At 37.1% G+C, this 15,485-nt stretch overlaps 1 protein-coding gene across 9 annotated transcripts in view; it reads right to left on the bottom strand.

Moving 5' to 3' along the window:
• The window catches only part of DNM3 (dynamin 3), a 187,100-nt gene that overhangs the window by 141,052 nt on the left and 30,563 nt on the right, over window positions 1–15,485 (bottom strand). For all 9 annotated transcript variants that reach the window (XR_014895264.1, XM_085300254.1, XM_085300256.1 and 6 more), the window contains 5 exons: window positions 15,096–15,256; window positions 10,623–10,765; window positions 7,416–7,551; window positions 5,987–6,054; window positions 2,468–2,606 (listed from right to left, as the gene is read on the bottom strand). Coding sequence is in view for 8 of the 9 variants with exons in the window: in XM_085300254.1 (XP_085156380.1) it covers window positions 2,468–2,606; window positions 5,987–6,054; window positions 7,416–7,551; window positions 10,623–10,765; window positions 15,096–15,256 (647 nt within the window). In the remaining variant the exon portion in view is untranslated. The remainder of the gene's footprint in view (window positions 1–2,467; window positions 2,607–5,986; window positions 6,055–7,415; window positions 7,552–10,622; window positions 10,766–15,095; window positions 15,257–15,485) is intronic.

Genomic DNA, 15,485 nt, shown 5'->3' with positions numbered 1-15,485 from the left:
TTAACTTATGCACTCCAATTTCTTGTTGGACACTCCAAACTTTGGGTCACCAGTAAAAGACTCCAAATGCAGATCTGGGATAAGAGGTCAGAAAGGGCTGACTGTTCTTGCATGCTGCATACCACTTTAGCATGTTGCATGTTCCTTGGATGGATATATAAAATACAGTATCATGATACATACACACATGTATATATGTATATATACATACACACACACACACACTTGTATCACGCTGCCAATACAAATCTCCACTGATGCTAATATGAAGGCACAAGGTAAAGGTTTTTCCCCTAAACATATACATTSTGAAAGTTGGTGCAGATAGCACAGTAATAAAGCTTCAACAGCTAAAGCACAAGTAGTCAACCATTCTAAGAGGGGGAAAGTGTACTCCAAATAAGTTATACTTTACTTAACTGCCCAGAAATCACATAAATAAGAAAAGTTTCCAATGCCAAACTACTATATTGCCTACTACTTTATTTTATAGCAAAATTTTAAATTGGTAAATATATTTATCTTTATCTTGTTCAGTCATCCTACTTAGACACATCAACTTAGATACTGCAGCCACTATGGGTATTATCAATAAAATGCATACTTGAATAGTCTGGAAGAGAAATTAAACAGAAGAAAAACAAAACATAGGCTTGGATGCAACCCCTAAATATCCAGCACGCTCTGAAAGAAGTGCTATGCTGCAAGTGTATTAACTCAAGAGCAGCTGAGCGGGATACAGTTTATAGTACCCACAGGCAAACCCAGTTTATCAGCCTTGTGGTGAGGGGTCTCCACATCTCTCTCCCCTCCTGTGTCTGTAATTAAAGCACTGCTCTGCAAAGTGTCTTGTTCTTTGAAAGCGCCACCTTGTGGCAGCATTTGTACTGCTCAAGAATGGTACTTTACAACACGAACAGCAAAATAGTCACAGTAAGTTTAGCCAATAGCACTGGGAAAGAATTCACACAAGTAATTAAAGTGGCACATCTTCCAAAATTTGAAAAAAGTGGAAAAAAAACTCTAGAATCTCAGGTCAAAATATTGAAGAGAGTCTGCTTCTCAATGATCTTTGCCAAAAGTCTGTCATCCTTTCCTGGTTTTGAGAAAAGCTCATTTAGCAGCTCAATGGTACAAAAAAGTTGAATTATTCAGAGAATAAGGCAGAATACTTCTCAACAACCCCAGCAGACTCATGCTCACATCCCAGAACTACTCTTCTAGTTGCTACTATTAGGGTGCCCTGTATTCCAAGATGGTGGGAAAGCCACAACAAGAAAATGCAAAACAGACATAAAATCAGCCAGTTAAAGACATTTACAGTTCTTTATATTGGAAGCAAAGAAGTCCATGAGAGTCACTGGGACCCTCCAGAATATCCCACAGCAAAGGGAGAAAAAGATAATGCTCCAGATAAGTGAATTACTATATTTRCAAATGACAACTTTACTATGTAGAGGTAGTATAAAAGAAAAAAGAAAAATATTCCCTCCAGGTCAATGAAGTATAMTCAGTTGATTTCTGATTACTGCATTCGTTCAGCTTCCTATATTTCATATCAACGTCTGACATTCTTCCTTAGTTACAACTGGAAGGGGGAGAAAAAGCTTGAGGTTCATTCTAAAAGCATAATCAAACCCAAGCACACACTTCAGGAAACTCCTTCCCATATACTCATAGTACACTCATAGTTTTGATAAACTGATGTTAATTTATTATATTTGTGGGATCTTGAGTTATATTTAATTGATGCATACAACTTTCCCACAAGGAAAGTCAATACACAACAGTTCTTTCCACTTAGAAGTTCAACATTTATGTGCAACAAACTCATCCTTCAACACTTTAATGCAAGAGCATTATCAAGTACAAAGGAGAAGAAATCTTCCTAGCACTCCACTTCTAACTTCTTGACAGTTGGAGATCAGAAGTTTTGGGCTTGTGTGTGAAGAAAGCACAGAAAAAGTTTAGCGTCTCCCTTATATACYAAAGAAATGTGGTGCTACCCAGTAAAGTTTCAACATAGACAGAGCATTTTTTCCTCAATATATCTACTCTCAGAATACATTTGTGACTTTCGCTCCAGAAAGATTTCATGGTTTATTCCTACTTGCATTATAAAATAAAGCTTTAGAGTGCGATCTTTTTTCTACAATTTGTACATAAGCAGAATTGCTGCCTACATTCCATTTGCAGCACCAGTAGAAATAGGGTTATAAAGAGGAAACTAGGGGCAACATCTGACTCAAAAACTCAACCACCTGGTATGCAGAGTCAAAACACAGAAATAAAAAAAAATGAACATTTTCAGCATTACATTGTTTTGAGTTTAGAAGAAGTCATAATCGCATTAGAGCATCTTAATCTGTTCCGCAAGTGACTGGATACAAAATTTATTTTAATACTATAAAATGCAAAACAGGCTTATCTACTGTATCATTCCATACAAATTTATTTGGCAAGTTACCTTTTTAGTGCACTTCTTGACAGTGTTGATTAACTCTTGCATCACCAGATCCACACTTTTTAAGCAAGGTCCTTTCAGCTTCACTATCTGTTTTTTAACAATAGCCTCAAATGCCATGTCTGGAGTAAACAAACCTGTTCTGTGGACATAACAGAATATGYAAGTCAGTAACACAGATATCATGCAAAGAATATTTTCTACTGAACTGCTCATATCTTCAGAGACTTGCAGATTAATACAACAATATTCCTATACAAACAGTCTTCCACAGCACTCAGTTTACTGGTTTCTCCTTAAAAACAAAGTTTCATTGTGGAGTAAGAATATAGAAACATGCACTGCTATATGAAGATAACAATTTCAGGGCTTTGAGCTCACCAAGTCACCTTGCTAGTATTTCCAACAGAGCATTTCCTATACAAGTAGCATGAAGAACTTTTTCCAAAAGACTAAGAATGGCAAAGCTTGTAAGCAACAGTTTCAAAAGAAATTAAGTGCCCACAAGCGGGTAGAGAGTGTTTGGGGGGGGGGGAGCACAAATCCTCAAACCCAGGCCTTTTGAAATATGTTCTATTGTTAAAAGGACAAAAAAGGGTAAACGGGTATGCATCTGAAAGTCCCCCCAAAACAGACTAATCATTSCAAAACAATTAAACCATTCCAAAGCAAATATTTCCTCCTCCCAAACCTAATAAACTGTAGATATATGCACAGAGTGAAACCTTAGCAAACTCATCTGCAAATCAGTCACTTCAAGACACAGTCAAGAATGAGGGAAGGTAAGGCAGCGCAAGGAGCCTCCCGGACAACAACATAAATTGAAAGTTCTTTTCCACTTCAAGGCACAAGTTTTCCCTCAAAGACTTATGATTTTTCAGGAATACTGGCTCAAGAGCTTGGAAGGATTCCAGATCAGGACTCTGACATGACACATTCCGAATCACCGTATTTAGGATTCTCAGACCTGGATGGTGTGGCTCTGATGCTATGAAAACTGAAAGACAGATTTAATGTTCCAAGACCAGAGTAAGATACAGTTCAACTGGCACCTGCTTGATCTTCCAAAGAATTCTTGAATTAAACATAAAGTGGGAATGGAAAGGAAAATATAACCCCAGAATGGAAAAAGATTTAACAGATGCAGGGTCACACCTCTGGACCAAAACTGCAGATACACACAATTCCCCTTCAGAACAAAGAGAGCCTTTTGAAGAATTCCTGTGCTTTCATAATGCCAACATAGCCAAATTCTTGSAAAAAAACTTTATTAATGAAACTGAAATTCTAGAAGACATTGTCTCTSTCAGGCTGCTTTCCATTTGAATGGAAAGCCAGAGATACAGCACCACACAGAAGGCATCACCTTCCAGACTTGACAGCTTCTTGGTAGAAATGGTCAGGAGTGATCTCTGCCCTTTAGTTAACACAAACTCTGACCTTCGGATGTCTGTCAAGGTCTGACCTTAACTGTCACTGACTTGAGAACAAAGTTACAAAAGAGACAAATTGTAGAGCCTTGTAAACCTTAATTTCTTTGGTTTCTAAATGCCTTTTACCAAAAGATGGTGCAGATGGACCCCTAACATACACCTGAAGACAAAAATTAATTTCAGACAAGACCAGACGAACACTGTTATACCTTTAAAGCCTGAAACTGTTTGAGGTAATGTGTTGCTTTGCACATTATCTTTCACATTTCCGTATATCATCTGCATGATGACACTAGTGAGCTCATTTTAAGCCTAGATAAAAAGCTAGTATTAGGCTATAGGTATAAGTAAAAGCCACTTACAAACATATGCTTATGTAATTTCAGCTAAGTTATAACATTCACTGGAAAGTTTCCATGTTACCCCTGACAGAAGATGTATACAGTCCCTTGAAGCACCGGTAGACTCTCAGAGCAAAAATAATATAGGGAAAAAAAGACAAGAAAAATACATTTTCTACAGCAGTAGATAAATGAAGGAATTCAATCTAATCTAGTCAAAAAACAGAGAACAGGTAGGCAGAAGCTCTTATCTAATGCCAGGAGGTGGAGCTGCAAGCTTTCGGCTCTCAGAAAGGCAGTAGTCTTCAGCAAGAATTAGCACAATTCATTCAGAGCTAAAAATTGACTTTGCTGGTCCACTGTTGCACTGTTGATGCATGCTACATTTTGATACTTAGCCTCCTCTTGTTCTAGGTGATGAATTTTACGAAAGATACAATGGAAGAAAGTTTTATAGGAGTCTGACTATTTGTTCTCACAGCTCAAATGGCAGTGAACTTGACTTTATCACCACTCTCAGACACAGACACAAACAGAATTATAGCTTCTTTTTTAAAAAGCAGTGAGAATTACTTCTGGTAGGAGTCCTGAGGCAAAAAGGGGGAAAAGCCTAAGGAGAAAGCTCCGCAGGGCACGGTTTAACGAAAAGAACTAGGAGGTTGATAAAGCATCCAAAATAGCTAGAAGCATAAGCCTAAAGTGTGGTGGAAAATATCTGAGATGAMGATTGTTTAATATCTAGACACATTTGCCTGAAGGACCCTGCGAGAAGCCAGCCATATCATGACCAAAAGAGGTACAGAGCATGTCAGGAACGAACACTACTGAGTAGGACAGCATTTGTTTAAGAATTTACTTATTTGATGTTTTGTGGATACTTTGTTATCAACAGTTCAGCAAATTTCATGCTGACATCTTTGACATGTTGACCCATTGGGAATGCTACTGGAATTTGGGATGTTACAACTGTTACAGTTGAGTGAAGTTCTTCTTAAAAGGCTGACTGTTAGATATGATCGTCAGATGTCAAATTTTAAATACGATCACGTGTCCTTGAACATCATTTACTTCTAGAGGTTTCTGACTTTTCCACAGAGGGTTTGTGTACTACCAAGCAAAATTAAAATGCTTCTTTGTGACTTTTTAATCTTTTCATTGGAGGAACAAAGTTCAACGTACAAACTAAAAATCCCCCAAGTGAGTCACTATGCCAGCTTCCCCCAAGCCACAGTCATTATCAGCAAAGTTTCACTAAATGCGTTGTTCTCTTTCAGTATTGTCTATCACGCATTCAAAACTTCTTATAGGATTTGCAGCTGATACTAAATTTAACTGATAGGGCAATTAAAAATAAGCAGAAAAGGGAAAGCTAAGAATTGCTCCACTGTGAATGCACAGCAGCAATCAATTACACAAATTCCAACAGCCTTGATGCAGTGGAAATCTGGTGTTATATTGGAAGCTAAAGTTACATACTTTAGCAGGAGCAAGAAGTGCTACCAGGAAAAAAATATATATATAGTAGTCATTGATCTTCTCTGTAAAATAATTTCCCAAGAGTTCCAAGCAAGTTAAACCTCTTTACACAAAGTAACTGTCTGTCAAAAATACCAATCCGGAAAAGCGAAGTATGAAAAACTGGAAGAAAAAAGTCAGGCACTAACAACAGGCAGCAAGTGTATCCACAGATTAAAATAGACAACACCTTCTATAATGTATATGAGCTCGTGAACACAGGAAGCACTTGCCTGATACCATGTATGTTCTTGATTGCATAACTTATTTCTCTCCGCAGTTCTTTCTCATTGAATTCCATCTAAAGAAACAAAAATATTTGAGATCATATTAAGGATAGCTTTTAAATAAATAAGAAATTACTACTTTTCCCAATGTAACTGCAAAATAGACAAGTTCAACTGGTAAAATATTGATTTCTAACTATGCTAAACATGAAGCAYAACTATTTTAACACTAAGACTACAGGCAGCAGCAAAGATTGTTGCAAATTATGCACCCTTCCATTCTAACCACACTAATGGCTGGAATGATTTTGCAGAACATCAAGACAAACATGAGATGACACAGTGAACCAGAAAAAGCATTTGAAAGATACAGCTTTTCTAAGCCAGGTTTCCTAAAGCAGTGTAACTTCTTTGATTATGTTCTTTGTCTATCCTCCCCTTCCTGCCCTACTATTTTTAAACCAAATTTGAGAGAGTAGTAGTCTACCAAGTACCCATAAATTTCTTGGCACATCAGCTAGCAAGAGAAGGAAGATCCAAGCTGGGTTTACCATGAACAAAAGGGTTATTATTTAGGCCCAACTCTTATCTGTTCTGTTGCCCTGCTAGCTAACCTGCATATTTAAACCCTGGAAGCAGCCACAACCCTGGCTGACATTTATCCAACTGAAAGTTAGGGAATATCAAGGGAGCTCAGTATAAGACAGGTGAAAAAGCAGCTTAGGAACAAGAGGCAGAAAGACTAGAAACTAGAAATACCATAGTGTAAAGGTAAGGAGAAGCTGAAGTCATTGCGTTGCAAGAGAAGGTGAAATAATATGTAATGCAAATCCRTAAGAAATTAGCTTTCATTAGTCCACAGCCCACTGAACATCAGCTTATTCTGTAAGCCAAAGGATGGACAGGTATGGGGAGATGTACTGGAGGAGGGTGGGGTGGAGAAAGATAGCTCTGAACATGAAATTTACTTCTCTCCCCTCTTCCCATCATAAAAATATGGGACTGAAAACTGGCTTTGTTTTATGCTCAGAAAACAAAAAGTAGAAAAGTCAGAAAATAGCTATTCTCCACAAGTCTCGTTTTAGTATGTACTAGCTACTTGAACACAGCAACCTAAATTATACCAGCTGCAGTTGCTTCCCTGCCCCATCTAAGCAGAATGAGGAGGTCAACTGCATTAGAAAAACAAACACACAAACAAACAAGGCAAGGAAAATAGTACGAGCTGGGACCATAGTTAAAATCTAAATATTGTCTTTTRCAATTCTCAGGTCTTAATATTCTTAACTATAAAAGAAGTATCTCAATGATCATTTAGTGTAATTTGTTACTCAATTAAAAGCATGTTCTTCCAATCAAACCTTCTTTGCTTTACTTCTATCAACACGCACATAAAAATACACATAAAAAACAGAAAAAACAGGAAAATAAATACCTTCACTAGTTCAAAAGGAAAACGTTCATGGAAAATCCGATTGATTTTCGCACCTCCTGAAAGTTCTAATGTGTCAACCTGATCTCCTGATCCTTCAATTCTTTTTTCAAAGTCCACTGAAAACTGTTGGACCATCCTAAAATTTCAAAGGGTGAGAAATAAACAAACAAAAACATTTAAGCATGTCAACTACCAACCCCATATTTCAGTATTATGTGACTAGTACTGCCCAACTGAAACACGTTTGGGAGTTGACAAGACTATCTGTAACAACAATTCATTCAGTCAAGTTGCCAATTCAAGGTGCTACACTACTCACAGTCTTTGTAAATCCAGTCCTTTACATCTGCACAATTCTCAACCGTCACAGAGCATAGCTCCGTATATTATTTTCTTTCTTCATATTTTTTAAATACTTTTTATGAAACTGTATGTTGAAGTCAACTATAAATATAACTGGGTAAAAAGTTACGTTCCTGATTTTATCAGAGATGACAAAATTGTAAAAACGACAACCATTTTCTACATACACTTTTTAGAAAAGAATAAGTGATTGCAATCTTTTTAGTAGGATAAGCAAATAAAAGTCTTTAGGTTTAAGCTATAACACTTAGAATTTATCAGGATAGAAAAGCACATCCACATTTAGATGCTATTAAAGAAACTGCAGAGCTCAAAGGCACAGAAAAAAATGGCCAGTCTTACGATGAAAAACATCCTTTGAGGAGAGCTCACTTCTCTACAATGCACTTTTGATCTTTCTAAGATCTTTCAAAAAGACAGTTAATAGTATGATGTGAATCAAGTCTCTAAGCTGATCCTGTACTGGAAGATTTGGAAGARGTGACCAACAAACTTACTTTCCCATGACAAAATTGAGGCAGCCCAAGAAGCAGTACTAACAAGTCAACGTGGCAGCTATCAGTACCATAAGCCCAAGCTTGCCTGGTTATGCCTAGACTTCGGCAGCAGAAGCATTTAGAAAAACACTCAGGAGAACTCCTCCAGTTACAGAATAGTCAAGGATAGCCCAACAATTTTTTTTTTTTTTAATTAAAGTAAGGACAGGTGATTGGTCATAAAACTTGAAGTGACAGCTGCCAAAAAGTAACACTGCGCACCAACTGTGCTTAAATCCCAGGTATCTGTATAGCCTAGGTTAACAGGGTTATAGAAATAGTGTAAGTGTAGAGCCTCAAACTGAACTTATAAAGAGGATTACAGAAACCTAATATCATCTTATATGTAGGGGTGGCAAGTTTTATTTTCTTATAGGCATTATGGAACTTGCTCTTGAGTGTCAGAGGAAAAGGTTTCTAGATATGTTATTTTCCACATGAAAAAAAGGGTTTCTTCAAAAAGAAAAAGCAAAAATGAGGACAATTTTTACTGCCAGAAGAAGTTAATTTCTCCAATAGCATCTACATATGATGAAAGAATTAGAAAAATTATGCAGAGAAGTAGCAAGCACGACGAGTTTGGTTGAAATGAAATTAAACTCATTTTCCTTTAGAAAGTGCTACAGCAGTAGAAGCAGCATGAGATGTCAGCAAACCTAACAATTCAATACACTTCATATACTTGTTTCCAACAACTAATTCAGCAAATATACATAGTAAGGAAAACACTTGTGTTGTCCTTTTGTGGGAGAGTCCTAGATGATCTCCCCAGATGTTTAGGTAGAAGGAAAAAAAAAMCACTATCTAATGAAAAGCTATGAGGGACAGACACTAATGTCCACTCTTTTGGACATAGGTATTACAAAAACAAGGACTAAATCAAAATCTTCAGTTGGCTCAAGAAAGTCTCTTTAGTCCTAGCGACCATTTTCCCCTTCTGAGCTCCATATTACTTATGAAAACGCATCCTGTTCAAAACTTACGTATTTTTACAATTCAGGCCTCTATCATCTACCTCAGAGAGGTGACAAGGCTGAAAACCTTTGAAATCAATCAGGTAGGAATATGAGAATGGTCATATAAGGCAGAAAAGCTAGGACTATTTTGCATTTTTTCTGTGGATGCTTTCTATTTTAATGGATAAGTTTGATTGCATACAAACATACAAATGGCTACAGAGGGCCACATTTAAGAAAGAAAATTAAGAATGGCAGATCTTTCAGACAACGAGGAATAAGGTACACTATACTGGATGGTTAGCATCCCTGAAATCAGATCAAATTGGGAAGCTATGTGAAAAGAAGTGAGTGCTAACTAAGGCTTCAGTCCCTAATGTCAGCACTGTCCTTTTTCCTTAGTGCTAAAACCACAATAAGGATTCTTTTCTCTCTGATTCCACCTGTTTGATTCAAAGCCAGATCAACAGTCACCTCTATTGCATTGCATTACATTAGTGTTACCAAAGCCTTGTCAGATAGATGTATTTTGTGGCTGAGACCCAAACTGGACAGCGACTTGTATGGTGAAAAGCTTCCTGGTTTAGAACTTATGATAATAACATAGCTCTAGAAATAATTACAATTCATCATGCAACAGCATTCAACCTGTGGYTTCTCAGGCCTCGGAGAGTCAGCATCTATCAGGTCAGTTTTACCACAGTCATGGCTGGCATTTCCCAACATCTTAATTTTATGCAAGTTCTGAAGCCTCATAGAGCACAAAGCAACAAAGAGGTTTTCATCCACCCCAGTACACCAGTGCAGCCATTCTTATGTTCATGTAATAGAGCGAAACAAAAGCCATAGCATAACAGCCACCAATAGTAGACATCTAGAGAAAAGTACAAGAATGGGACAAGCACACAGTGGTATTTCTTCAAGATACTCTCTTGGACTCAGTAAGCTGGTGTTTGTAGGCTGCATAGAGATGTGTTCTTGTGCTTATGAACTTCTAATGCAACATTATCCCCTGGCCTGCAGTCATCTTTTTTTCCAAGTTCAAAAATCTGTCTATACAATCAGAAGCTGTCTCTGACCTTTGATCATGTATGCTGCTCATCTTTGTATTTTTTCCTATTCTACTTTATTTCCTTCATATAACTATTAAAATTAATTTAGGGAAAACCTTATTGAAACATTAAGTAGCTAAAAATGTTCAGGGACATCAAGCACAAAATTCTTCGGAGTTTGCATATAGAATCAAATCCGAATCTTTAACCTTTAAATATAAAATATAACCTCTTAGGAGGAAAAAAAAGAAAAAAAACTTTTTACACATCAGATAAGCAGATGAAAAACTAGTCACTCACTGCAGCAAGGCTTTAGTTTTTCTGGTTGGATCTTCTGGTCTGAAGTTTTTGTATACCTCTACTTCATGCTCTATAGAAAGCAGTTGGCTCTGAAGTTTGCTCCTGAAGCCTGGCAGGGTATCCCGAATATGGTTGGTAAGTTGCTAAAAAAACAAATAAAAGACCTTTTATATTCTAAATACAGATGAAAGCAAAAGCATAGCCATTTCCTTCTAACTGCCAAGCATATCAACCATGAACTGTGCTAGTTTACTAGTATACTTCCTTTTGATCTTTGTAGCAACGGAGATAGTTAAAGAACAACACATACCACTTTCATGTACATATTACATTGAAGCTTGAAAAATGTCTTGGCCCTCTCATTCACTGGGCCCTATTACTACATACCTGTTTAGCTACACATTCAATAATTAAACAAATTTAACCTTTTACCACTCAGCACTTTGATGCCTTCACCCTTCTCTTCAGCTACTTTTCCTGATAAAGGCTGTCTCCTAATTCCCTAGAAATGCAAATTCTCTGCATGAATGCCCCTTGCTTCATAGTTCCTTCTTAAAGGAGCAACAGTACAGAGGATTCYTTTTTTCCCCTCCCCAAATACCTCTCTAAACATCTTAGTTTACTCCTGCAGTGAATGCATACTGTCTTTCTTAAAAAGACATGACAATATGTAAATATGCTTCACTTGTGATCACTAGTAGGGCTGGAGATGAACACACACATCAGACCCCCTAAAGACATGTATGTTTATTGTTGGAAACACTCTACTGCATCATTACACTTATTAGAATGTTCCTAGACTTGCGGGCCTCCAGTTTCCCAGATCTGGGCTTTCTGGACAACTATGTTAGGAAGTTAGTTCTGTCAATGACACACACACACACACACACACACACAAAAAAAAAAAAAAGAAAAAGAAAAAAAAAACCACACACACACAAACAGTTTTTGAGACATACTTCTCAAATCTTAAACTGAAGTATTTAAATCACTGCTATTATTATAGAGCCATCATCTCTAAGAGCCCCTTGTAAACAAGGCTGTAGGAAAGTGGAATTGCCATTCAGCTTGCACTGAATGACTCATTTATAGCAAAAGGCAATGCAGAAAAAGGAACAGATTCTGAAAGTCAACAACTAGTCCARAAGGGTGATGGAAGGAAACACAGATACACAGTGTGTCTTATCAGCTTATCAGTATTTGGGACTCTCTGACCATTAAGACATACCACCTCCACATCATTTCTGCTCCCTTGTACAAAGTATACTGAAGGGAAGAGTTTTACTTCATGAAGATTACAGCGTTTTAACTTTTTTTAAATGCTTCATCTTTGGCTGAAGAAGTTCTAACTTCTACTTCAAGAGTATCAATTTTCATTTCTGAAAATACACCTACAAGCACTAGAAAATAAACTGAAGGAGACAAAAAGTCTCACCAAATCTGTTAGGGTTTGACATACTTCATTTATTTTGTGCATGTTGCAATGTGTTTGGAAAGCACTATCAATATGTTACCTGTGCTGTAAGTGTATGATTTCTGAACAGTTCCTTGATTAAATTCAAAATAAACTTCTTGCAATTCATTGCAAACTCTCCTCCCAAGCCCCAATTCCAACAAGCTATGAATGAATAATGTTATATGCCAAAACTCCTAATATAAAAGTTGTTTGGTATATGTGACAGCACAGAATCAAAGGCTGGAATTTCCCTGTAGCACCATCTTGTGGATGCAGAGAAATTTGAATTTCACCTGAACCACAAACCCTAATAGGTGTTTAATGTCTTAGGAATAAGACTTGCAGTTTTCCCCATATATAACATTCTTCATAMAGTAACAGACCAGAAAAATAAAATCATATTGAAACATGTAAATTTATAAAACAGCTCACAAAAAAAAAAATTAGCAGTACTTAAAGTAATACACTTGAGGAAGGACAAGACAGTCCAAAGAAGTAAGATCAGCTGTTTTCATCTCAAAACTAAGATGTATGATATTAAAGATTTAATATATAGAAAAAGACAAAACATCCTAAACATAGATGAGTGCTTGCACTCTGCTGAAAACTTGGTTCTGCAGCACAAATAAATGGCATTAGTATTCTTTATGCATTCATCCACAGCATATTTCAACCTTACTGTCAAGTTACACAGCTGCAAAGTCACTGTAGCAAGAGATTAAACAGGCAARCCATTTAGCCTTGCTCCTCTTAGTAAATAATCTCTCTGCTGTTTCCAACTTGTCAAAAACACAGTCGGGTAGACCTGGTCTCTGTCTATCCAAGACCAAAGGCCACAAGTTGACAGCAAATTGGAGATACAAAGTTTGACTTGTTGGAATGCCAGGAATATAGGTCAGCTGATAAACCGAGTTTCAAATAAATCATACTACATCATCAGGCATTTTAGAAAGACATGCATGATTTCACCTTGTCCTCTTCAAATTTGCCATGAGGTACATCACTTGAAGGTGATGCACATGCTATTCAAGTTTGCACTATGAAAGTGGCATTCCTCAAAGACGATCATCTAGTTTCCAGATGATCCAAAAAGGAGTTAATGGCATAGTTAACTGCAATTGTGACATTGCGAGATCCTTCTTAAATAGGCACTGTGTTCACACTGGCCTAAAGAACAGACTAGTCTTAACATTTCAACCAACACTAAATATAAACGAGTAGAGTTGGACTTTAAAAACAGATTAAGAAAGACTCATTATACTTTTTGTCACAATCTGCCAGCAAGATTAATAAGCTTGTTAGGGGTATGGAATCAAGTATCATGGACACAGGGCATATATAACTCGAACAGCAAACCTCCATGACTTACAGACTTCCTTCAGAAAACGCATGAATATCTGAGGCATGTATCTCCAGATTTATTGCCTCTAGAGCTCTACTTTATGGAGAACAACTCCTGACACAAAAGTCTAGTTACTAGCCTACTGACTGATTAAATCCTTGGAGATGATCACAGAATTTTCATCCATCAGTGACAGCTAACTCTTGTGTCTCTCCCAATTAGCACAGTGATAAAGGGAAACATGGAAGAGYGAAGAAAATTATGCACTCTTCCACCTCTAGTGTTGGCAGTGTCTTGGGTAGAACAGTAAGGAACAGGATTCTCCACAGCTAAATGGGAAACTGACTTCTCTATTTCATGCTAAAGGAAGCTGTGATCTGATACAGTTTGACATGAACTTCTAAAAACAGACCCTAAATTTGGGGAAAAAAAGTAGTGTGAACGAAGTGCTCTGATAACTGTATTTGTCATTTACAYCAATAGTATATGGTACATTGTTTCTGCTAAAAACTTGAACAAAATGTAGATCACGAGATTAGAGTACAGATGTACAGTGAACCCTCAGAATATATGATTTCTAAAATACTGTTAATCTTGACATTTTGATCAGTAGGAACACCTATTAAAGTGGAAAAAATGTGATAATTAAGGAATAAAAGTGTATGCTTGGAAAAACACTCAGAAAAGGAGCAGAATCTTATTTTCTATGTTCATATCCAGTATTCAAGAGAACAGAAAAGATCTCCTCCTGAACAAAGGGCCAGGGAACTGATGCAACAGCAGCCTGAAGTTGGCACATGGTAAGTTCCCAGCCCTCCAAGGCCACTTACACTTGTCAGGTTTGCTTTCCTTTTTTTGTAACCACACTTCCAGTTTTGTAAATCAATACCATTTGGCTTTGCTAGAGAAAACACAGGTTTCCAAGAGTTTTTGCAAGGAACGTCAAGTCTTCCACATGGCAGCAAAGCATCTCTGTAGCCCTGAACAGCCATGACAAATTTCTGCGCAGTTACCTACTTCACTCAAACCAAGCACAGTCCAAGTCCACAGTGAGACTATGATTGCTATATGCAGCCCCACAGAACAAAAGTGAATTAATGATTCATCTCTCGCCAACCTCTTCTCTCAGGTTGTAGCAGGTATGCCCACATTATTTCATGACTGATGTTATAACCTAAACTTCAGCCTGACATAACAGTGAGATAAATAAGCAATTAAATTAACTTCTAAAACCTAAAGTGGGATAAAATATTACACAACTTCTAGATCTGAGAAACTACAGTYATAAAACAGAATCAGTAGCTTATGCCTGGATGAATAAGAGAGCAAGTCTGACTTATTTCTTTTATTTTTGAGTCAAAAAAAAAAAACATTTACTCTGAAGAAAGTAGTGTTTGAATGTAAGAAGTTGCCATCCTTGATAACATTATGATTAGCAGACTTAATTTTAGTTGTATACYGAAAGGAGCCTGGAAATTAGGTCCTCTGCTTCTCACAGTGAATTTGCATATACCACAGGTAATATGGAGCTTTGTTTATTTCATTGTGAAACTTTAAAAGGTTAAAGGCAGGAAAGAATAAATTAGGTTCACTGACACACATTCCTTCTAACAAGGATTTTAGACTGAATCTATCATTACAAAAGCTGCCGCTCACCACAAACTTCAGCCTTTACCTGGTTTAGAACTTTCTGGAGATACGGTGTTCCCATCCGATCTGCCATGTGCCTGTATGCTGGATGAGAAAGAAAGAATTTCCTTTCTGCTAGGAGAGCTGCCTTGATATCCTTCTTCCCATCAATGTCCTTCTGGCTTCTATTTACAACACCAATATAACCTAAAACAGCAGCAAACCAGTGGGTAAATCAATGCAGCTACTGCCTGAATTGCTGGATTCACATTCAATTGAACGAGGCTGGCTCAATTCAAACAAAACCTTTCAATTAAAGCACTTCAGGTATTGTTTAGAAATACTGTAGTGAATTTAATGGTGACCAAATCATTGATTCAAATGCAATAATAATCCATTTCACCACATTCCTAGATTGTTTTCTGTGTTGTTATAA

The sequence above is a fragment of the Rhea americana genome, unplaced genomic scaffold, assembly GCF_003343005.1.
Source record: "Rhea americana isolate MKP2758 unplaced genomic scaffold, rheAme1 scaffold_162, whole genome shotgun sequence".
Lineage (NCBI taxonomy): Eukaryota > Metazoa > Chordata > Aves > Rheiformes > Rheidae > Rhea > Rhea americana.
Note: the sequence above shows the minus strand (reverse complement) of the source record. Positions and strands in the feature narration are given on the sequence as shown.